This window comes from Misgurnus anguillicaudatus, chromosome 14 (assembly GCF_027580225.2).
Source record: "Misgurnus anguillicaudatus chromosome 14, ASM2758022v2, whole genome shotgun sequence".
Taxonomy (NCBI): Eukaryota; Metazoa; Chordata; class Actinopteri; order Cypriniformes; family Cobitidae; genus Misgurnus; species Misgurnus anguillicaudatus.
The window spans coordinates 8650388-8674091 of record NC_073350.2 but is presented as its reverse complement, the minus strand read 5'-3'; the positions used below and the strand labels follow the sequence as shown (position 1 = coordinate 8674091).

The 23704-nt window shown below is 36.4% G+C and overlaps 1 protein-coding gene across 1 annotated transcript; it reads right to left on the bottom strand.

Moving 5' to 3' along the window:
• Positions 1–779: 779 nt before the first annotated feature.
• adgrl4 (adhesion G protein-coupled receptor L4) lies at positions 780–19596 on the bottom strand. Its single transcript, XM_055184423.2, has 16 exons — positions 19441–19596; positions 18991–19137; positions 18208–18360; positions 14629–14775; positions 14217–14275; positions 9625–9792; positions 9214–9397; positions 8939–9055; positions 8643–8842; positions 8367–8543; positions 2764–2967; positions 2446–2666; positions 2292–2358; positions 2116–2207; positions 1874–2042; positions 780–1784 (listed from the first exon to the last, which is right to left on the bottom strand). The coding sequence occupies exons 1-16, from the start codon at positions 19484–19486 to the stop codon at positions 1722–1724; spliced, it is 2214 nt and encodes a 737-aa protein (XP_055040398.2). The 5' UTR covers positions 19487–19596; the 3' UTR covers positions 780–1721.
• Between the last annotated feature and the right edge of the window lie 4108 nt (positions 19597–23704).

The following is a 23704-nucleotide window of genomic DNA, read 5'->3' as shown; positions in this document are numbered from 1 at the left end:
TTTGACATCTATCAGCTGTAAAATGTTTTGGTTCTGCTCGTTTTTCGTCGGCTTCGCGTAAAATAATGTAAAGTTTTTCATAAGATCCCCTGAGGTCAATGTGTTAGCATGACAGAAGCTTGATGCTGTCTGGAGAACAACCAACAGCCGGCATTTTTCTGTCTCTCGAGTGCCTCTCGTGTTTAGATTTTGATGGCTTACAATACTGATTTTGCCGATAACTCGTTTTTTTTTCATGGCGTGTATCGCGTTTTGGAACCAAACTTTTCATATACTTTAGTCTAATTTTGGGAAATCTTTACTATTTAAAACAATACCTGAACTAACTACTAATTAAAAGAAATCTCAAAAAAATAACAATATTAATATATTAAAATTATTACAACGCTCTATTTTACTTTTACAAAATGCGACACTCAGATATACAGTCATTTTTTTATTGTACTATAACTCAAAACATTCAAATTGTTATAAATATATTTACAACAATTATTATAACAGGAAAAAATCATTTTATTGAGCTTCACTGTTAATAAAATACATTTAGAATATATCTACAATTGTTTTTGTCAGGAAATATATATATATATATATATATATATATATATATATTTCCTGACAAAAACAATTTTTTGACCTGTGATAAATTAACTTATAAAACAAGTTGAAGTTAAAATAACATATGATTTGAATTTTTTTTACACTGTATGTATTTTATGTTTTGTATTCTTATTGCATGTTATGGGCTCCTTATTCAACATCACCCCAAAAACACAATGTACACATGAACAGAAATCATTTTATTAGTCTAGAATACTGTACATATCAAAGCATATTTTCCATAAGACAAATGTTAAGCTACTAAATGCACTGTAAAAAGTGAAAAGTTGGATCAACTTAAAACATTACTTCAATTGGCAACAACTATTTTTTTTTAACTAAAGGGGACTTTTTTAAGATGTCAAATAAATCTTTGGTGTCCCCAGAGTATGTATGTGAAGCTTTAGCTCAAAATATCATATAGATCATTTATTATAACATGTTAAAATTGTCACTTTGTAGGTGTGAGCAAAAATGTGCCGTTTTTGGGTGTGTCCTTTAACATGCAAATGAGCTGATCTCTGCACTAAATGGCACTGCTGTGGTTGGATAGTGCAGATTAAGGGGTGATATCATCCCCTTCTGACATCACAAGGGGAGCCAAATTCCAATGACCTATTGTTTCACATGCTTGCAGAGAATGGTTTACTAAAACTAAGTTACTGGATTGATCTTTTTCACATTTTCTAAGCACTGGGGACCCAATTATAGCACTTAAACATGAAAAAAGTCAGATTTTTATGATATGTCCCCTTTAAAGTTGAATAAAATAAAAAATTTTAAGTGTTACCAATTGAAATACATTTTTAAGTTGATCCAACTTTTCACTTTTTACAGTGTGTGAAACCTTTAGCTACTGACTGTAATCACGTTTGATACTTTTAGATGTTTTAGAAAATAAGGTTATGGCATGCAGTAACATTTTTCAATAATGTTTTTCAAAAAAATAAATATATCTTCTCACTTTAAATGTAAATTACTGGGTGTTTCTTTAAAACCTCTTCATCCAGTGGTCTATATCTAAAGAAACATCTCTCTCACACATACATCTTTACAATGCTACAGTAAATATCAAAGTAGTTGCATGATAGCTTTGCAGTTAGTCGCTCTTTTGATAAAGTTCATCGCAGGTATTCAAAACAACATGGGATGTTTTTGAATAATCTGTAGTACTCCTCTTGAATCTGATGAAAGAAGTGAAAACATGCAATTTAGGTGATAAACAAATGCTGAATAGCATACTATATAACAAAAATAGCGCCTTGCGACTTACCCTCCTAGAGAGAACACAAAGGAATATAAAAATAAACATCCCTTGGAAAGCGTTGGCAAATGTAAAGAGATATGCCGTTAAGGTGGTCTCATATAGGATGTGGACAACCCCCAATGTCCAGGTAACTCCCAGAACAAAGAGGAGAGCTATAGCACCTCTCGCACATGACCTGAAGAACATTACAGATTCAGATTACACACATCGTTTCTTATTTGTTGAGTATTGTTATTGTATTTCTTTACCTGATGTTTTCATAATGACTGATTTCAGGTTTCTTAACAGCAGTGTGACGATAAACCTTAAACATAATCACAGCAAATGCCAGCAGATTTACCTGCAAGGGAGTCATATATATTAGGAGGGTGTTACAGTGGCATTATTAAATGTTACTACGTATAATATAAGTGCAGATACTCACCAAAATGATCAGACAGGCTGGTCCAATGAAACTCCAGATGAAATTATTTTCTGTGCTCAGCCAACACCTTGAAATAAAAATTTAAATAATTGTATACAACAAGCAAGGCTTTTAAACAACTTATCCCTCATAATCATCATACTCAGTAACTTACACAGTATTGGTGCCGTAATATTTGGATCCAAGTGTTGCAGATATTGTGACGACCACGGCGGGGCTCCCATAGCCAAATAAGTAGAAGTTCCTATGCAAGAAGCCTTTGTTGTAGATGACGCCAACGACGATGAGATATAAATGAATCCCTTCGATGCACATCCACGCAAACGCAGCCAGGAAGAAATAATGCAGGAGACCCGCGATGAGAGAACAGAACCACTACAAAGACACAAACACACACACATATAAATAATGTTAATATATATGAAATCAGAAGTTAAAAGTTAATAATAAAGTGTAAGGGATGTGTTTGAACCCTGTGTGCGATCTTGTTGATCCCGATGAGGAAGATGAACTGGGCCATGAAGAGACTGCAGCAGAGATTCTTGTGGATGGTGGTTCTGGTGTTCTGGATGTCTCTGAAGAACCAGAAGGTGAAGATGCACATGGACAGACAGATGATGGAGATGACCATTCCCAGCTGAGTTATTCTTGTCAAAACATTATAGTGTGCAAGCAGCTGTATGATACACAACAGAAATAAAGCAGAAATGATAAACAGGAGAAATAACAAATGAGACAATTGATACATTTATAATAATTAGAATTAAGTTACATTTAAAGACATTGAAGATGTGATCTCCAAGTCACTAAGTAATTTTTTCCACATTTCAAAACAATTCACATTTCTAATTTTTTGTGCGTGGAAATACATTATTTTGAATCGAGCTGCGCAAGCAAGGTAATTTTAATAGAGCGACATTTTTATTTTTTTTCTGCTGCCGAATGGAGCGAGTTGGAAAACATTAACCTTTAAAATGTTGCATCAAAATCGCCTTGTAAAGAAAGAGGGGAACCGTATTTCATGCAGTTTTAAGTATTGTTTATACACTGCAAAAAAATCACTTTCTTACTTAATATTATTGCATTGATTTCAGTACAAATATCTACAAATTTTTAAATTTGGATTTATTTTCTTGGTGAGCAAAATGACCTGAGAAAATATATTTAGTTTTTCACATTTAAGTTAATTTGTGCTTAAAACAAGCAAAAATATCTGCCAGTGGGGTAAGAAAAAAAAATCTAAAAATACGTTTACTTAATACACTGCAAATAAAATGATTTTCAAGAAAATATTCCTAGTATTTTTTGTCTTGTTTTCAGTAAAAATATCTAAAAATTCCCAAATTAAGACACCTTGATGAGCAAAACGACCCAAGAAAATAAGTCTAGTTTTTAGACCAAAAATATCAAAATTAAGTGATTTTGTGCATAAAACAAGCAAAATAATCTGCTAATGGGGTAAGCAAATTTTTCTTGAATTTAGTGTTTAAGAAAAAAATTCTAGATTTTTTTGCTTACCCCATTGGCAGATTTTTTTTGCTCATTTAAGAATGTTTTGATATTTTTACTGAAAGCAATTTCTTTCTTGAAAATCATTTTTTTGCAGTGTAAGTTTACTTTTTTTTAATGCTTAATTCAACAAAATATATACGCACCCCATTGGCATATATTTTTGCTCGTTTTAAGCACAAATTCACCCAAATTTTAAATTTTTTTGTCTAAAAACTAGACTTATTTTCTTAGGTCATTTTGCTCATCAAGACAAAGCATCTTAATTTAAGAATTTTTAGATTTTTCTACTGGAAACAAGATACAAATACTAAGTAAGAAAGTCATTTTTGCAGTGTAAGGGCGCTTGTTTTTTCCAGGTGCCACAGCGAGTTGAAAATACTGCGTCAGAAAGCACGCTGGAAGGAATGAGGAAAGGTTTTAGACACAAAATGTGAACTGCCTTTGATAAATATTAAAATCAATAAAGTCTGTTGATCTAAATGTTTATGAGAACGTTTAAATTTATGAGAAACATGGGGGCAAGGGCCGCCTCCGCGACCTTCGTGAAGACGCGGGGAGATAGGGACAGCCCGAAGGGGAGAACTTTGTACTGATATGCTTGTCCCTCGAACGCAAAACGCAGAAATGGTCTGTGTCGGGGAAGAATCGAAACATGAAAGTACGCGTCCTTCAGGTCGATAGCTGCAAACCAATCGTGGGGACGGACGCACTCGAAGATGCGTTTCTGCGTTAGCATCTTGAATGGCATCTTGTGAAGTGCTTTGTTCAGTGCACACAAGTCCAGGATCGGTCGTAACCCTCCTCCCTTCTTGGGCACAATGAAGTAAGGGCTGTAAAAACCCGACCTCATATCGGCTGGAGGGACCGGCTCTATTGCGTCCTTCGCCAGTAGGACGGCAATCTCTGCCCGCAAAACGTGAGCATCCGCACGTCTCACTGCAGTGAAGTGGATGCCCTTGAACTTCGGCGGGCGCCGGGCAAATTGAATCGCATAGCCGAGTCTGACGGTGCGAAGGAGCCAGCGAGACGGGTTGGGAAGGGTTAACCACGCCCCCAAACACCAGACCAGCGGGCTCATCGGCACCACAGACGTACCCGGGGAGGGGCAGCTCGATGGAGGACAGGTGCTGAGGCCGGGGCTCTCCGTAGATGCCCAAAGTGGGGTGTGAGTGCGTGTTTTGGCACTGACCTGACTCCATACTTGGACAGAAGGAACGTGAAGACACTCTGTTGAGTCCCTCGAATGCCAAATCGTGTCCACTGGCGCGAGAGGTGGCTGAAGACGAGACAGGTACACATTGTCCACCGTTCTCCGAGCCCTCTGAAGACCTAGAGATGGGGGAAACTGCTCTTTCTTTGAAATTTTGGGTACCGCCGGCTGAAAAGCCAGCGGCGGAACAGAAACAAAAAACATAGGATTTTCCACCCGGCCCTCTTCCGGGGGAGGGAGTGGTGCAGTCACCACATCCTGAAGAGCAGTCCTCGACATCTCTAGGTCGCCCGTCTCAGGGCCGCTTCCCCTTGTGCTTGCCGCCAGGTTTCACAGGAGGCTGGACGGGCTGGGCAGCCCTCCCACGCCCGGCTCCACGACGCCGCTTAGGTTGCTGCGCTGGAGCAGGGGCGGACGAAGGAGGACGCCCTCGGCGACGAGCTGGCTGAGGCACTGCGACTGGCGGAGGTGCAGCTGCTTGGCGCCGGGGCAGGATGTGTCGAATAGCCTCAGTCTGCTTTTGAGCGGCCGAAAACTGCTGAGCGAAGCTCTCGACCGCGTCGCCGAAGAGGCCGGCCTGGGATATGGGGGCATTCAGGAAGCGGATCTTCTCGGCGTCTCGCATATCCGCCAGGCACAGCCAAAGATGACGTTCCTGGACCACGAGAGTGGACATCGCACGGCCCAGGGACTGTGACGTAACCTTAGTCGCACGAAGCGCCAGGTCCGTCGCAGTGCGCAGCTCAGCCAGAACTGCGGGGTCATGACCACCCTCATGCAGATCCTTCAGCGCCTTGGCCTGATGGACCTGCAGTAAGGCCATAGCGTGGAGAGCGGAGGCAGCCTCCCCACAAGCCCGATAGGCACTGCCAGTTAGACTGGACGAGTGCTGACAAGCCCGCGAGGGGAGCACAGGCTTATCCCGCCATGTAGAGGCGGTGGCCGGACACAGTTGCATCGCGACCGACCGCTCCACCGAGGGAACCGCCATGTACCCTTTAACTGCCCGCCCCCCTGGAGGGTGGTGAGGGGGGAGGAGATGCGAGACCGGTTTCGGGCAGTAAAAGGTGCCGTCCACGATCTCGTAAGCTCCTCATGCACTTCCGGGAAGAAAGGCACCTGCGGGGAGCGCTGCGGTGCAGCGCGAGCAGCCCCAAGGAACCAATCATCCAGCCTGGAGGGACCAGGCTCTGGTGGTGGAGACCACTCAAGCCCGACCTCCGCGGCTGCCCGGCCGAGCATAGCCATCATTTCCGGGTCGGAATCGGAACGCGCCACCCGTCCCGAAAGTGGCAACGCCTCCTCATCCTCGTCCGCGGAGCCGACAAGCTCACCCTCTGATGCCACGACTGACATCCGGTCATCTACGGGAGACCCGAAGGATAGGGACGGTGCGCCCGAAGGTAGCCCGCCAGCTTCCCCCGGCAACTCCACTGGCTGCAGCCTTGAGGAGTGAGAAGCCTCGGTGGGTTGCTGCCCAGCCGCGGGATTCCTCACTGTAATCCTCAGGTCGGAACACTCCGAGCCCGACGCGGCATGCCCCGCGGGGGGCGGCTTTGACTGGGGCAACGGAATGGGAACTCCACCCTTCTTTAGGTAGCAGAGTCTCGACCGCAAGACCGCGATGGACATATTCCCGCAATGGGAACATGAGCCATCCACGAACGCTGCCTCCGCGTGTGCCAACCCCATGCACGTCATGCAGCGATCGTGACCATCCGTAGGCGCCAAATATCTGCCGCATCCAGAAACACACGGGTGGAAAGCCATCTTTAAAAAGACGCGAACACACCCGTGAACACGGGGGAAATGCTGTCTTTAAAAAGACGCAAAAAACCCCCGTGCAACTCTTTTAGAGGAAATTCACTCTTTGCTGAAGCTAATAGGGGTAACCAGCCAAGTCACAAAAAGATAAAACAGCCGGCACCACTACAGTGCTGAATCGCCAACAAAGAAACAAAAGCTCTCTCCAACTCTTTAGCAGGAACAGAACACAACTGCTCGGCTCCGAAGCGAAGAGTGAAATGCAGTTCAGCTGCCGGCTGTGTTTGTGCTCCCCCAGCGGGGCGTGGCCGGCGTGTGCGGGTGCTGCGTGCCGGTGTTCGTTGGCTCTTTCTGGTTGCACTCGAGGCGGATTGGTCTCTCTGGCGAGCTCCCAGTTCGTCGGTCATCGACGTGACGTCGTAGTGACCGACTGAAAGGGAACATCAGTTTAGGGGTGTGGCCAAACTTTTAATTGATATTGTAATATTTTCCTATTTTCAGTTCTTTGATATTTGCGTAATTTAGACATCTGTTGTTTTGTTTGTATGATCGTTCTATTTTAATCTCAGGGTAATTTTCATAAACCGAAATCATGGTGAAAACAGAATTTTGATCATTTTATAATTCCACTTTGTCTTGTTTCTTGATTAGGGTTCAAGTTACCAAGTATATGTGGCTGTTCCTTCAGAGCACCGGTCCAGCTTGGGCTTACACACAAATATTCATTCGCTGAATTCAGAAGATTTACCTGTACACATCTCCTATTAAAGAACCTCAGAAACACCATTCTTAACAGACCTCAGATCAGTCTGTGGTCATAGTTGCAGTATAGCTTAAGTCAGTAGCCGTTTCTCAATACCAAGTACGCCAAGTTCGGACTTGTGTCCTTCCTAGTTCGGACCTGCAAGTTCAGACTCGGAAGAACGAACTTCTGACTCGAAATGCATTCTGGGAAACCTCGCTGTCATAAGTCCACACAAGTCTCCTCTGATGCATCCTCGATAAAATGGGCGGATCAAGAACACATCCGGGGATTTTATGTGAACTTGGGCTTGATGCGAACTTTGAATTGGAACAGTACTTGGGCCGCGACTGATGACGTTTCACAAGTCCACAAGAACTCAAGTACAGACAAGAACGCATATTGAGAAACGGCTAGTGTTTCCCAACCCTGGTCCTAGGGGAAACTCCTCCCAGAAAGTTTTAGATGTCTCCTTATTTAACACACCTGATTTAACTCATCAGCTTGTTAGGGAGACATGTTTACCATTTTGGAAGGAGGCTGATGAGTCGAATCAGGTGTTTTAAATAAGGAAACATCTAAAACTTTCTAGGAGGGGGTGCCCGAGGACCAGGATTGGGAAACACTGGCTTAAGTGATTATTGTAAATGCAACAGTGTTTTGTTAAAAAATGATGCAAGCTACATGGAGTCTAGGCACTACTTTCACGTCTTTGTGAAAATGTGGTGATTGCAATCTTGTTGTCTAATGCAAGACCTTTCACACATTTTAAAAGTATTATGTATCCTAAATATTGTGTACTGTTGCATAGGGGGCAATACAAGTGATTGTAAGCAGCTTGACTTACATTGGCCTGAGCAGAAGACATGAGAATAGCGAAGTGCGTCAGGTGATTACAGGAACAGGAAGTGTGAGTGGCATTAACATGAATACGTTTACACCCCTCCAAACTCCAACGTCCATTCATGCTTTGCGAATACTCCCAGAATGCACATTTTGTCTCATCACGGCCAGCGTCTATTTTCTAAATAACAGAGCAAAACTCTATTAACACTAACTGGGCCGAAATTCATGAAATTCATTGATGAAATGAAATTGAAGAATAAAAAATTCAGGACTGTACCTCTGTGTGTTTGAGAGTAAAGGTCACATTGTTTAGCGGGAACGCCTTTGTGTTGCTGATGGCTGCCGCTATTACGGGTGAATTTACCGTGATTTCACCAGCTGCTGCGTATCGGGAGTAATCGACCACGCCAGGGTCATCGGTGGGCTTCAGAAGACCCCCAATATTGTTATAGACAAGAAATACAATAGAGGTGCTTTCTACAACACAAGAAAGATGGTAGAAAAAATATTATTAATAGTTTGATCAATTTAACATCAGTTTGTGTTAAAAAAAAATGGTAAAAATGTACAAACCGTTATTGCTTTTGTTTTTTGTGTACTTTGGCGATAGTGAAATGGAGTTTCCTTGAACTGTAGCTGAAACTCGATGCTTAGGTGCTCTGTGCGGTTCAAAGGTGTATAGTTTCATTTCTAGAAATAATAATACGCAAGCAGTTGAAAGTTAAGTTGAATTACTAAAATTGTACTGTGTTCTTGCACAGTTTAGAACTGGTTCTGTTAGTAATTAATATTCATATAAAAATGAATATTGATGCTTGTTATTTTATTATATGCCTCAAAGGCCTCACCTACATCCCCAGCATCCACCTGCATCTGCGCAGTATGTGTGTAACCCGCAGACAGGGCGAGCGTTTGTTTCTCTGCTGTGTGAAGGAGTGTGGTGAGGTAATACTTCCTCAAATCTGGATTGATCTTCTCCCACTCCACCGTCTCATTTCTCTCAACCAAATTATTCACACTGAAAACCAAATCCTGCAGTACAAATATGCAGTTCATTTTGTTTCAAATATATAATGCATTTTATAATGACAGAATTTTCATTCTTGTGTGATCTACCCTTTTATTTTATTTTTATTATTTTATAACTTTCTGTAATATCTATAAATTATTCTTTTGCTTTACATAGTTATGAATCAGGTTTATTAAAATTGACAGTCGTGTCTCTGTGACATCATGTCTTGATGACACGCGCGAGTTACCGTGATGGTTTGATTGATGTTCTCCTCAGGATGTTCTCGCTCATCTCTAGGCTTTAGGACAGACCTGGCCATGGCCTCAATGTATGATATGAGCAAAACCGGAGAGAGGTCAGCTGATGTTTGAAGTCTTATCTCTTTCAGGCGCTTCGGAGTTGACAGATTAATCATCTACAGCCCAGAGAGACGAAAACATCTTTAATATTTGCCCAAAAAGAACACTGACAACATACTGTATGAAATATTATCCATCCCTGCTATAAAAACAGCTTAAACAAGTCTAGGGTAGCCTTAAGTGGTTTAAGATTGTTTTTAGGTCCAAGCACCAGTGCCAAAAACCTCAAAAGCCATTAAAACAAATAGAGACCATGCAGGTCATATATGTTCATCTCCAGTATGTATGTTATTGTGTCTCTTTGCGTCTCTTGTGTCTCTTTACAAAAAAAAAAGTATACCTTGTAGTGCACTGTAAGTGGCAAATGTAAAATATATGAGTCTGAGACTTCAGCCTGTTGAATTTCTTGTGGTGTATTGACACATTTTTTTAAAGTAGGGGTGAGTTGGAGCACAAATTCATGCGGGGTTAATTATAACACGGCTACTTTACATATTTCTACAGGGGCGAGCAATCTGTGCTTCTGGTCTTTTTCTCTTACTGTCAGAAGACCTTCTGTGAATGTATGAAAAGTTTTGATGTGTTTTCATTAAGACATTGAACAGACAGAGTGTTGTGAAGGCATTCAAGTAAATTTCTTCATCTTATGTTGGGTGTCACCAAATCACCAAATCCAACCTTATATTATTTTAATCATCCTAAAACATAAGATAATTTTGAAACATGTCAGCGACTTCTAGTAACTGATAGCTGAGATTGAAATAATTTTTATACAGCAGGGTTAGTTGTCACACAGTGTTACAATTAATACTCAGGTATACAATGATAATGAAATGAAAACAATGTAAATACTATTGATCAAAATGATAACTATTAATACAATATCAGGGGAAATAAATCACAATTATAATTTTTTTGTGTGTCTTAATTGTGCAGCTAAATCTACTTATATTTATTGATCAACAATACAAGGATGGTTAGATGAAGGATCATGGATGGATGAATGAATGTGTGGATCTATCTATTATAGACAGATATATAAACAATATTCACCTATAGTATATAGACTGAATTTTATTAAATTATTTGTGTTTAAACTAAGGCCTTACCTACACTGAAAAAATGTTATGTTGAATTTACTTAATTTTATTATGGCAAAAAGATGCACACAATTTATTTATCTAACTCCAGGTATATATTTTTAAATTGAGTGTACTTATAATGTATCAATTGAGTGTACTTATATATTATAAGTAATTTCAGATTAATTATATTCATAATTATTTTGAGTAGAACTTACTCAATAATGTTCGGTACACTACAATTAATTATGTGCAGCCAGATCAATTTAATGGTTTAATTTCTACATAATAAAATCGTTTTTTAATCTCTTATTCTATCTTAACTTTCCACATTTATGTTAAGCAAGTAAGAAGAGACTTAGTAGGTCACAGTACTGGCATAAGCACAGTTACTGCTACATCATGATTTTTATCGTGTTACCTATTGTCTATAGACAAGCACCACTCTTCTGAATGATGGTAACCACAAAACAGAAACAGAAACTCTAATTAATTTAACCTTAAACACTAACAAGTCTTTCTTTTTCGTTAAAAACACAAGAAATAGCGTTTAATTTCAAATTTTACTCTCCAAATGCAGTCCCATGCAAAGCATGCTGGGAAGTACAAGCCCACTGCCTAGCTAGTTATATTTACTTAAATAATTTAAGTAGTTTCAACACAAAATTTCCTTCTTACAAATTTGGGTGGATTGTATATGATAAAATTAAGTGAAATTTACTTAATAATTTGTTAAGTTAGAATTACTTAATTTGTTGTGTTATTTTTGCTTTTTAAATTAGAATAGAATTAATAATAAAGTTAAATTTACTAAGGCAGAGAATATTTTTGTTTCAGTGTACACTGTAAAAAGTCATTCTGCAGGACTGTAGATTTGATGAAATTGAATATGTAAACTTTTAATGTAGTTTGGTAATTTTTTGTGTTAAAATTCTTAAAAAAATGACTGGAATAAAAACAACTTATTGTTTTTGTGAAGGATTTAGCTATTCTTATTGTGTATCTGCGAATGTAGCAAATACTGAATAAATCCAACGTAATACAAATCAGCTGTTTTAAATTTAAAACCATTTCAGGTTGATATGCAGGTCGTGAGCGCAGAGCAGACGGATTTAGCAAATATTTCTCATATTGAGCCAAAATTCAAAGTTTTTAAAGCATATAAGTCGAGAATGTATGTTTTTTAAACAAGAATCTGCAGTAGGTTCATAAAGATATCGCCTATTTAAACATTTCCTTCGAGTTTTTGGCGATGGAGCTCCAGATATTCTGCGGGCGCTCAACGCTCATATATTCATGACAACGGCGCCTCACCTCGGCCAGTCTTGCTGAAATTCACCGCTGGCTGTGACGTCAATGTAGTGTTTAATCTGTGGATAAAATTCATTTCGGGTAAATTTAACGGGCAATATTTGGTCTTATAAGTCTATAAGCAGTGTTTCTTAGTATAATTTGTTTGTAATTTGTAAATATTAATTACAGTAAGGATTAATATGAACTGGGTTTGGACGTAACTTCAGCTTTAGGACCTTAGGAAGTCTCACATCTAGGATGCATTCGTCATCAAGACTGTCACTTACCCTTAAAAAAAATGATTAAATTCAATAAATCATTTGTTTTTTCAGTGTAAGCACATTTTTTTATTTAAGTGGTTTATAAAAAAGCTAATCTTTTTCCAACCAGGGTCCTGCAAACAAACAAAGGAAATCAGGTCCATCATCTCATTAATGGCATGTTTAGAGAGGAGCTGCACATCTGCATTAGCACCACCAGATGGCACCATCCTCTTACAATCACATGAGTAGGGTGAAAATTTCAGTCTGAATATTGTGTAATAGACTGCATCCCGCCTTCTTATACTATGCGCTAAAAGTTTGTACTGTTTTTGTTTTTTGGAAAAGTATAAACATTTGACTGCATTGAAAGAGATGGGACATATTAAATCTAATTTAGACTACTATTTAGTACTGATAGTATGCGAATAGGGATGCAAGGTAAATGTACTTGTTTTATTTAAATGTTTTTATGTTATTTGTTTTTTTTTTAAATTGTGAAATATATAAATGAAGAGTTTCGTTGCAAAACGAGATAACCACCGTTTTTTTAATTGTTCAGAAATCTTGTTTTTGTTTGTGCATTCCAATTAATTTCAATTCAACTGCAGTCGGTTTGTTTTGATTTAAACCTTTATAACTTAAAAAATACAGCTAAGTAGCACCATAAAACAAAATAATAACATGATAACATAATAATAAACATGTTTTGACAAAAATGTTAGAAAATGGATTTATCTCGTTTTGCAACGAAACTCTTTAAATATTTGGTTATATGTTTAAATAATCTATACTTTTAAAAAATAGTTGACTTTATAAATTTGATATATTTTTACATAATTTATATATTTATTATATATTATTTGCATTTTGGTTTCTTTACACATTACAGGTGATAATATTTTAATGATGTAGATGTGCGTTTCCGTGTGGCCTCTCACACCATTCCCGAAACATTGATGATGTGTGTTGTAGTATTTCCTAAAACATTTTGTTCATCCTGATAGTAACATGACAAAATCCTCATGACTGAACCCTTAGGGCAGCTGCTTCCTGAACTAAAGCTGTTCTCAGCAAGGTGAATAAAAAAACATCTGAGAGGTACGTGCCTTAACATGAGCTGTGAGATTTCCAGTCTCCTGCCATTCGTCTGTTATTTATACACTGGACATAAACACTTTTTATAAAGCCTTTGTGACTGGGAGGATGAGGCAAAACTGACACATATTCATACAGATTTTTACTGCATAATGAAGGCTGCAGGACAAGGGTATTTTTCATGCCAAGTTGTTTTTAAAATGCTCAATAATAATGTCATAAATACTTAAAAAAATGTAATATTTTTATTATTTTTTGTTTTTTATATACGTGATTGTTCTGTGTTTCATTTTGTTGTGGCAGATTTCACTCATGTACTCCATGTAGTGTGACAATATACCCTGCTATTGGTGAATGTGTGTCAGTTTTTTAATCTTTTATTTTTAAGGCTTTAAAGTATGTCTATAAAATGAAAGCATTAACCCTGCATTAAAAGTATTCACTGGTGTGAAAAGCCTTGAATGTACTGTAATCTTCAAAAGTAGGCTATAACATTGCCTATATTCATGTACTGTGTATTTTAGGCATAAATGTATCCATTATACATATAGACTCTCTTAAAATGATGTCAGGTTCTTTTAGACAGCAGGGTAAAATTGTTTCATTTCTTTATAATTTAATGGCAAACTGGTTGGGTAACGTTTGTTTCTCTATGCAGCATATTGTAAATATTACATTTAAAACTTGTCTATAATATGATGAAACTTTGGGGTAAAGTGAATATTTGACTTAAATGATGTAACTCACTTTTTCCACTGTGCTGTCAACAGTCTCTTTGATACACCTTTGGTCCTGATGGCAGTTTTCTGAGAAATGCATACACAGAAATAACATATTGCTAAAAGCACAAAAATATTTGAAAAAAAAAATGCTAAATACATAGTTCACACAAATGACAATTTTGTCATCCTCTACTCACCCTCAAGCTATTGCACACCTGTTTAATGTTTTTCTTTAGAAAACTGTATTATTTTGCGAAATATATTTTTCATAAGGGTTTGTAATGACATGGGGATCAGAAAACAGTGACAGAGTCATCCTTTTAAATGGCTTTTATAATATTTCAAAACATACAAACAGCCATGTAAGGGTATTATGAATACATTTGAAGCATCTTCTAATTGTTTTTATAAAAAATCAGTAACTTTAAAGTTCTTACCTGTGCATTCACTTCCTTTTTTAGGCTTAAACCAAGCTCCAGCTGTTGATGTGTAACCTCTCATGCACGAGCAAATGAACGAACCATTCAGGTTGTGACATTTGGAGAAGGGTCCACATATAGTGAGATTTTCGCACTCATTAATATCTGTCATTCAAATTCATTAAAAAAACATTAATTTCTCATTTAGTTTACATTTTCTTTACAAAATATTTTATAAGTGTAACGAATTGTAAAGTTAAGTTGGAAAATAAACCAGATTTTTCAGAATTTGTCCCTTTGTGTTTATGACAAAATGCATCTGTTTTGAGCAAAATCTGATGATCTTTTTTGTGTGTATTTTGTGTGCTTTAAAGGACAGTGATATTGAAGTACCTTTGATATTAATTTGATTTAATGCCATAACAATAACATTTAAATGTGTTTTATCCTTTATAAGTCTGACATTATATCAAACTTTCCGTAAAAAAGGTAAACAATATTTAAAATAGTTTATTTTGTTTAATTCAGGTTTTTTTTCCACCAATGAATATTATAAATTATACTCAAGAGAAACAAGAGAGAGTTTATAACCATTGTGGCTATTTAGTCAAACATTTTAATAGCTGCTGGAATAAAATAAAAATATATATTATCAGATGTGTAGCATTAACATGATAAAGATAATCTTACAGTAGTTTTTAATATCTTGGTTAATACTATAGTGGTGTCAGGGGTGTTCGGAGTGTCATGTGTGTTGCTTGTGTGTTTGTTGCGTAATGTAAACCATCTGCATCACGTGTTTTGTCAAAATAAGTGCCTGCTGCACACGTGTCAAAACCGTTTATGATAAAAGAGACGCTCACGTTCACAAAATACACACAAGACACTCCCTTAACATGATTACGCATGAGATTTTGCGAGTATCTGGCAACCGCGAGCGTCACTTTTATCATAAACCCTTTAGACGCGCCTGCTTATTTTGACAAAACACGTGATGCACACAGGATCTCTCGAGGTGCAGAATACATATTTTGAAATTACGAACCACACACATGATGGGCTACATAGATGTTGGGACGAACTTCGCATCGTGCGCCCTCGAAAAAAGAAGTCACCGGCCACCACTGGTGGTTTCCCAGACAGTACTTTTTCTAGACCCAGACTAAAATGCATGTTTGAGGTTTCTTAATTTAAAAACACCTTGAACTGACATATCTTAACATATATCAGTGTTTGTAAAAACTACATAAATGTCCTAATATAACTAAGGCTCCTGAATTAATATAAACTCTGTATGAGAAACCGGAAGTTTAATGTGGTCTTAGATATTTAGTTTGTGTATGTGTAAGCAATAGATATCCACTGTACACATGGCCGTAGCCAGGGTTTGAAAATTACTGAGGTCCAGGGTGGGGTGTTAAGAGTTAACAAATGCTATCCCAGGTGAAAAAAGTGCACTTAAATAAAATACACTTTAAGTACACTTAGTAAATGTAATATTTTCGTGAACTCATTTTGTGGCTTATATATCACATTTGTTTTTGGTACTTTTTAAAATTACGTTAAGATCTAAGTGTTATTTTGAGACATCATTTATTTCAATAAAAATCTAGTTGGTACTGGTATTCTTACTCTTTCAGGTAAACTGAATTACTGCTCAAGTAGAACTTTACTTTTAATGAGTATATTTGTAGCATAACTTTACATAACTTACAAATGTACTTATGTGGTTTAAGTACATTGAAGCATACTTTATTTTTACCTGGGATCTAAAATATTTTGTCTTAACCTTTTTACTTTTTGGGTACACATGCTGATTTGGGGGATGGACTGGGACTGCTGGATTATTTTTTACTTTTTCATGCAACAATGTTTATTTTTGTAATCATTTTAATAAGCAATATTATATAACAAAAACGTTACAAGATTTTAAACAAGAATTTGTTTAGTGCTCTTATTGTTTTCCGCATGACTTTGTTAAAGGTTAATTTCTAAATTAAATGAAATAACAGAATTCTCAATGCTTATGTTTTGTTGAGATTAGCTTTACCGTTTTACACTACATGTTTTAAACCCAATTCTTCTACATCTTTGTACCAGAGTTATTTTCTGTTTTTCGATAGTGCTGTTGATACTTATACAGGCACAATTATGATGGTTACTGCTTTTATCTTACCAAATGTAGTATCAGCAATAACCTGCTCGCGCTGAATGATGCGTCTTATTTGTTAACTTTCAGTTTCCATGTTGCCAGATATTAGTACAAAAAACAAGCAAAAATAATTGGCCTTAAAAAACTAAGTTCGTCCAAACCTTGTATTTCAGAAATAAATCAGAGAAATCGCTAATACTAACCTACACCAAACAATCACTTTATAGATAATGTCAATGTGTCACTTTAATTACTAAAACACTACGTCTAAAGAGGATTTTTAACAATAGGATCTGGCAACACTGCAAATTCTGTACCTGCGCCGTCGCAGCTTAAAGCAATCTTCGTTGTTGTACACTAAACTATACAGTAAACGGTCCAACCTTAATTATATATGCGGATTCTTTTTGAAAAACGAATTAGTAATTCAGAGAACTTCAAATTGTATTTTTTACATGAAAAATTACCGAGGTCCGGACCTCTGTGACCTCATAGCTGGCTACGGCCATGACTGTACAGTAAATGTCCAAATAGCCTACTTTGAATTAATAAATGAACGAAAAGCTTTATTTCAAACATGTAATAAAAAAGTAAAAAAAAAACAGTCATAATAATAATTATACTTTTTTTCTTTTCTCGATTTAAAATGGAAAACAAGAAAACAGTTTTAACTTATACATGTCCGAAAAGGAGTAGGAAGAAGCATAAGCTTATTAAATCCTACCCCTTCTCCACTACTTTTTAATTGTAAACCGGTTGGCCAAACATATATCAATTTGTTTCCACACATCAAAAAAAAAAAAAACAATAGCATAGAAATAAAATAAAGATATATAAACTATCACATAATTAATGACCTTCTTCCTCTCTGTACCTTGCAAATACATATTCATTTATTAATGTTTAATGATAATTTATTTCTATCAAACCATCTTTTTAATTTACACATCGCTGAAGCAATAGTTTCCACTAGCTCCTGTTAATCCCCCAGAACAAAAAATATTTTTATCATCAGCCAAAAGAACTATAGTTTTACTTTCTTAATTTATATAATAAAAATAATTTTGGACCCAGAACTGACCCCTGGGGGACACCACAAGTAATCTCTAAATAGGATGAATATTCCCCCAACTTCACAAATTGTTTCACAGTAATTAACAATATAACCATTTCAATTATACACTCTTAGAATGAATGTGTTAAAAACAACACTAAATGCGTTGTCCCAGAATCCACCCATCTCTGTGTTATTATTGAAACGACACATTTTGTGTTACTTTTGTGTTATATTTTAACAAAAAATCAACACAAAATGACACATGATGTGTTAAAAGCTTAACGCACAAAGATGTGTAAATCCTTTCTAAGAGTGTATATCACATAAATGTTAATAAACAGACTATTGGTATGATTGATGAATTTATATGATTAATTTTCTTTCATACCTTCGCAGTGGGTGCCATCATTGGTTTGAAACTTTTGTTTTCCAGTTGAATTAAATCCAGGCTCACAAGTACAGTAATAACTTCCATCAGTGTTGGTACAGGTGGCGTTTTGACCACATATTGGACCTGTGACATTCTTACATTCATCGTCATCTGTGAGAGGTCAGAAACATTCAATGCAAAATCAACTGGAATCGCGAATTGAATATTTATGCATGCATTCATGTCTTTATATGAAAATCATTTATTTACTGGACAGCTAATCTGACACTCGTTCTACAAAAGTTTATGCAAGAAAAAATGTGAGAGAGTAAATAAAAAATGATTCAAAATGATTCAAGATTAATATAGAATATAATAGCTATAATTCAAACAGGATCAGTTACATTACACACAGGACTTCTGAATGAGTTATTTAAGAGTTGTCAGTCTTATCTATTTGAATTAGTTTAAAACTAATGTAAGTCTTATTTTCCAAGCATCTGTGATTTATCAGAGTGTTTGTCTTGGGAAAAATTTACTTTACTAAAAAATGTTCACTACATTCTAAAGCATAGAATCATACTATGTATTCCTTTGATATTGCATATTAAAATTGATTTAATACCTAATTACATAAATATTGGGTACTTTTACTTTTTTTGAGTATAAGTTAAAAAAAAGATGTTTAATGTACTTTTTACATTAGTTTAAAACTAATGTAAGTCTAATTAATATGTGCTGTTACACAACTAACCCTAGTGCACTCATGTTCATTCAACATAATAAAGATAAATGGCAAACCCTGACAACTGTTGATCCCGTCACCAGTGTATCCTGGTCTACAGAAGCAGGCAGGTTTTGAGTCGTTTTTGCAGTCTGCATGCTGGTGACAATTTAACGTGCAGTTGTTTGAAGAACTGCATGGATTCAGCACACTTGAAAGACAGACTTTAAAAAGAAATATTAGTTCATATACTTTATAATATATAAAGTAATAATATAATATATTATATAATATAATAAAATAATATATTAATATATAATATATAAATACATTCATATTAATATATTTATAAACATGATTTATTCATGAAAAGCATCTTTGAACAACATACTAAGAAATAAGTTTGTTATATAACCTAAATTATAAATACAAAAGTTATATTTTTAAAAACTAGTTTTAAGACCTTTACATACAGTACAGTCTGGATGCCACCCAGCCGGTGGTCTGAAGTGATGAAAGTCACTTACCAGCTAAAAGCAGGAGTTTCACAGGAGAATGTTGGTAAAACTCCATTTCGGAGCTGAAGCTGTAATGTCTTTAAGCACTAAGTGAATGTCTACGTGACGCACGGCATTTCCTTATGTCACTTCCTGTTTCTCTAATCCTGACCCTTCCTGTCCGGGACCTCAATTAGAAACACTGTGACGGTCACAGCAACTCATCCCTTCATACACAACATTTTGTATTATCTAATAATACAAACTCACATAAAGCAGTTTTCAACAAGATCAAGTCGTATATTTGCTAAATTTGCTCTAATGCGAAAATGTCTCTTTGTTGTATGTTAAACTTTTCTTTGACTTGTCTTATGAAATTAAAGACTAAAAATGGTTTATGTGGTCCCACTTCACCATAAAACCTTTTACAAAAGTCTTATCCCCCCCCCCCAGCTTTTTATGTATTTACTTAAACTCGCATTGTAAAGATTGATGTTTATTTCTTTGTCACATTTACAATTGGCTCATGATGTCCATTGTTATTGTTTATAGTCTTGGGTTACAAAATGGGTCACGTGTCTTGCAGCCAAAAGCTTTATTCCTTGACGTTTTTTTATCACGAGGTCTAGGTATAAGACTTGGGTGGAGAGCTATATTTAACCACAGGCTTCTTTGTTCTAGACGTCTGCAAGAAATGTGTGCTTGAAGATAAGAAGAGAAGCACTGAGCCTGGACAGGTTGGACTACAACACCCACCAGATGATTCCAGACTCTCCAAAACTAACAGGAAAGCTTGAGGGCAACTCTAAAACACTACACTTCTTGAATAAAACATTAAATAACTAGTGGACCATTTCTTCATACATTTGTTTTATACTGCTAGTGTGCTTTTGCTTCACTTTGTTTCAGAATTGTCAGATAGTGATCATTTTTGACAGCTAGGCCATGCTTTAAAATTGTTGTTGCATTACATAACTTAATACAACCAAGTTTAATCTGACTTTTTGGGAACTGCCTTCACTTTTTAAAGCCACATTTACTTTTTCATCTTGTGACTGTATAAAGTCATTTGATGTCTGAGTAAGCACATATAGTTAATTACATTAACTTTAAATAGTAACGCATGTATGATATAACCAGAAAGGGCAAAAATATTGACACTTATATTGAACCATTTCATTTGCTTTATGAATTTAAAATATTAATCTCATTAACTGATAAATGTTATGCTTGTTGTATCTTTATTTTAAGCATACATTAGTTTCTTTGATGTTTTGCAACGTAATGCAAAACATTTTTATATTTAAAGTGTGACTTTATCATTATAACGATAATGGTAACTATAAAAAAAGTTGTAAAAAATGTTTTATATTAAAGAGAATAGCGGACCTCAAACCACAACTATGATGATAAAGAGACACTGACATTACCTTCGGGATTACTTTTCGAGCATTTTTCCCCACCTCATGAACGATAAACTATTGACAGCCAATCAAATCTATTTGAACTTCAAGTGCACTTGAAATGACAGTGCAGAAGCTCAATGCAGAGGTCCATAACATAAAATGACCTCAGGTATCCAGCTCTGATGCAGTTGCTGTGAAATTGACTATGTAATGCTCTTTTCCTACCACATTGACTAAGCCAAAAGGTAAGATATTAGATTACACAAAGAAAGTCGTGGCACGGGCACGTAAAAATGTGAAAATATGTGACAATACCACGCAAAACTAAGCAAAATAATGCTTGACTATTTTACGTATTTTGTGAGATCAGGCTAATAAACTCACTGTTTAGAGTTACGCAAACGCAGCATGTTGAAGACATCTGTTGGTTTCCCGCTGTGTAAATGCAACAAGAACAGCATATTTACACATTCAGTGACATGTAAACCACTGCAAAAGTTTTTAATACAAGAAAAATCCAATATTAGTTAATGCCATTAAAGGCAAGTGATTTGCGCCAGTGCCACGCGTGTGAGCGAATTAGCATAAATTTTTCATAATCGTCCGGTAATGTGGACACTAATATAGTAATGGTTATAGTTAACGTTGTAGTTATAATGTGAATGGCACTTTAAAGGGATAGTTAAATGTTAGGATTATACTCATCTTCATGTTGTTTGATCCCACAATATCTCATGGCAATTTGTGCGTATTTTACAATGTGGCTAAGTAAGGAATAATTGACAATGGGCCGTTGAATTATCAGAAAAAACCCAACACACCTTTGGTCGTCAATTATTCTGCTTATACAATTATTCGTCCGGTATTTTTCAACAATTCAACAGCCTGGAGTCAATTTTTTCGCTTATACTACAATTACCACACCTCAAGACATCGATCACATGATATATTTAAAGGGATTCATCCGGTTTTAGGTTTCGTGTCTCATCCAATGGCTCTTTTGCTTGTTACAAAACATCATTTTAAAGCTGGCAATGGAGGCTTGAGCCGTTGATAGCATTCTAATGCAGTTATTTTAAAAGGTTATTAGAAAGAGAGCGAGAGCGGCAGAGACAAATAGAGAGAAAGAAAGAGAGAGAGAGAGAGAGAGAGAGAGAGAGAGCAAGAGAGAGAGAGGGTGAGCAAAAGACAGAGAGATTGTGTGAACGAGGCGTCTTTAAACAGCGCTGTTATTGCCTCTGAAAATCGTCTGTCATGTTGTTTTTGGTAGTCCGTTATTACAGTTAACTATGCAAAGTGATATGGAACTGTAATGCGGTCAAGAGAGCTACCTGGAACTACGTTCACAGTGCGTTTCCCAGATAAAAATTGCACACCTCAGAACATTTAACAGCCAATCAGATTCAAGCATTCAACGGACCAGTAGTATAATTCATATTAATTCATATGACAACATCCATACATTTTTTTCATGTTGGGGTAAGGGGCTTTATTGTTTTTATATGATAATCGTAAGTTGTTGCACAATTAACTTTATATGAATTCATATGAATTACCCATCTCGTAAAATATGTAACCTTGGTCACCATCTACTCCCATAGTAACCAGAAAACTCTTTAAGCTACAGAAGGACACACTGAAAAAAATGATTATGTGCCTTAGTAAGTTTAACTTAAAATAAATTATTAAATTCTATTAAAAAATGTAAAAAGTAAAAATAACACAAAAAATTTAAGTTAATTCTAAATTAACAAATTATTGAGTAAATTTCACTTAATTTTATTATGTAAAATCCACCCAAATTTGTAAGAAGGAAATTTTGTGTTGAAACTACTTGAATTATTTAAGTAAATATAACAAACTAGGCAGTGGGCTAGTACTTCCCAGCATGCTTTGCATGGGACTGCATTTGGAGAGTAAAATTTGAAATTAAACGCTATTTTCTGTGTTTTTAACAAAAAAGAAAGACTTGTTAGTGTTTCAGGATAAATTATCTTTGAGATTAAGAAGAGTTTCTGTTTCTGTTTTGAGTTTTGTGGTTACCATCATTCAGAAAAGTGGTGCATGTGTATAGACAATAGGTGACATGATGAAAATCATGATGTAAACAGTAACTAACCTTATGCCAGTACTGAGACCTATTGGGCTCTATCTTACACCCGGCGCAATGCAGCGCAATGCGCGACGCAAGTGTCTTTCGCTAGTTTCCACCCTAATTTTCACGTTTAGCGCTGCGTTGTTTAAATAGCAAATGCATTTGCGCCCCCTTTTGCGCCCATGGGCGTTCTGGTCTGAAAACGAGGCGTGTTCAGGCGCATTGTTGGCGCGTTGCTATTTTGAGGCAACTAAAATAGACTACGCCATTGACCAACAAAAACCTGGTCTAAAGTCTAAAGTCAATGGCGCAATATGTTTTATGTTATTTAAAGAGCGCATTAATATGCGCCTATAAACGGGTGGACAACGCGGGTTTGCTTATGACAAAGTACATGAATGCCCAGCAGCACAAAAATGCTTTTAAATATGAAAGATTAAAGGATTGAATGTAAAAGATTATTATTGAGTCTCTTGGACATAATTGAGGACTTATTATGAGACGTTAGAAGGCGCAAAGAGCAGCTTCACCTGCAGCCTGGTAAGTAAATAAAAGCTTTGCTTTAAACAAATGCATCTGTTTTTAAATGTTTTTTTTTTAATGCTACCTCACGGATTTATTGTATATGATGACTCTGTACCTGTGGATATGATGGTGAGATGAAAAACATTTTAAGTAATGCTTAAAAAAAACTCTTTGCTAAAAAAAAACGCTGTCCAAAGTGCTGAAACGTGCGGAGAGCCGTTTGTAAATTCTTTATCTCCTGTTTGTTACAAATAAAGTATTTTTAGAG

What these genes read in the sequence shown, in the direction of transcription:
- adgrl4 (XM_055184423.2), bottom strand. Translation starts at nt 19,486, where the DNA reads ATGGAGTTTTACCAACATTCTCCTGTGAAACTCCTGCTTTTAGCTG. An exon ending in CGGGATCAACAGTTGTCAGG is followed by an intron (nt 18,361 to 18,990) that starts GTTTGCCATTTA and finishes GACCTCTCACAG; the next exon opens with ATGACGATGAATGTAAGAAT. An exon ending in TGATGGCACCCACTGCGAAG is followed by an intron (nt 14,776 to 18,207) that starts GTATGAAAGAAA and finishes TTTGAATGACAG; the next exon opens with ATATTAATGAGTGCGAAAAT.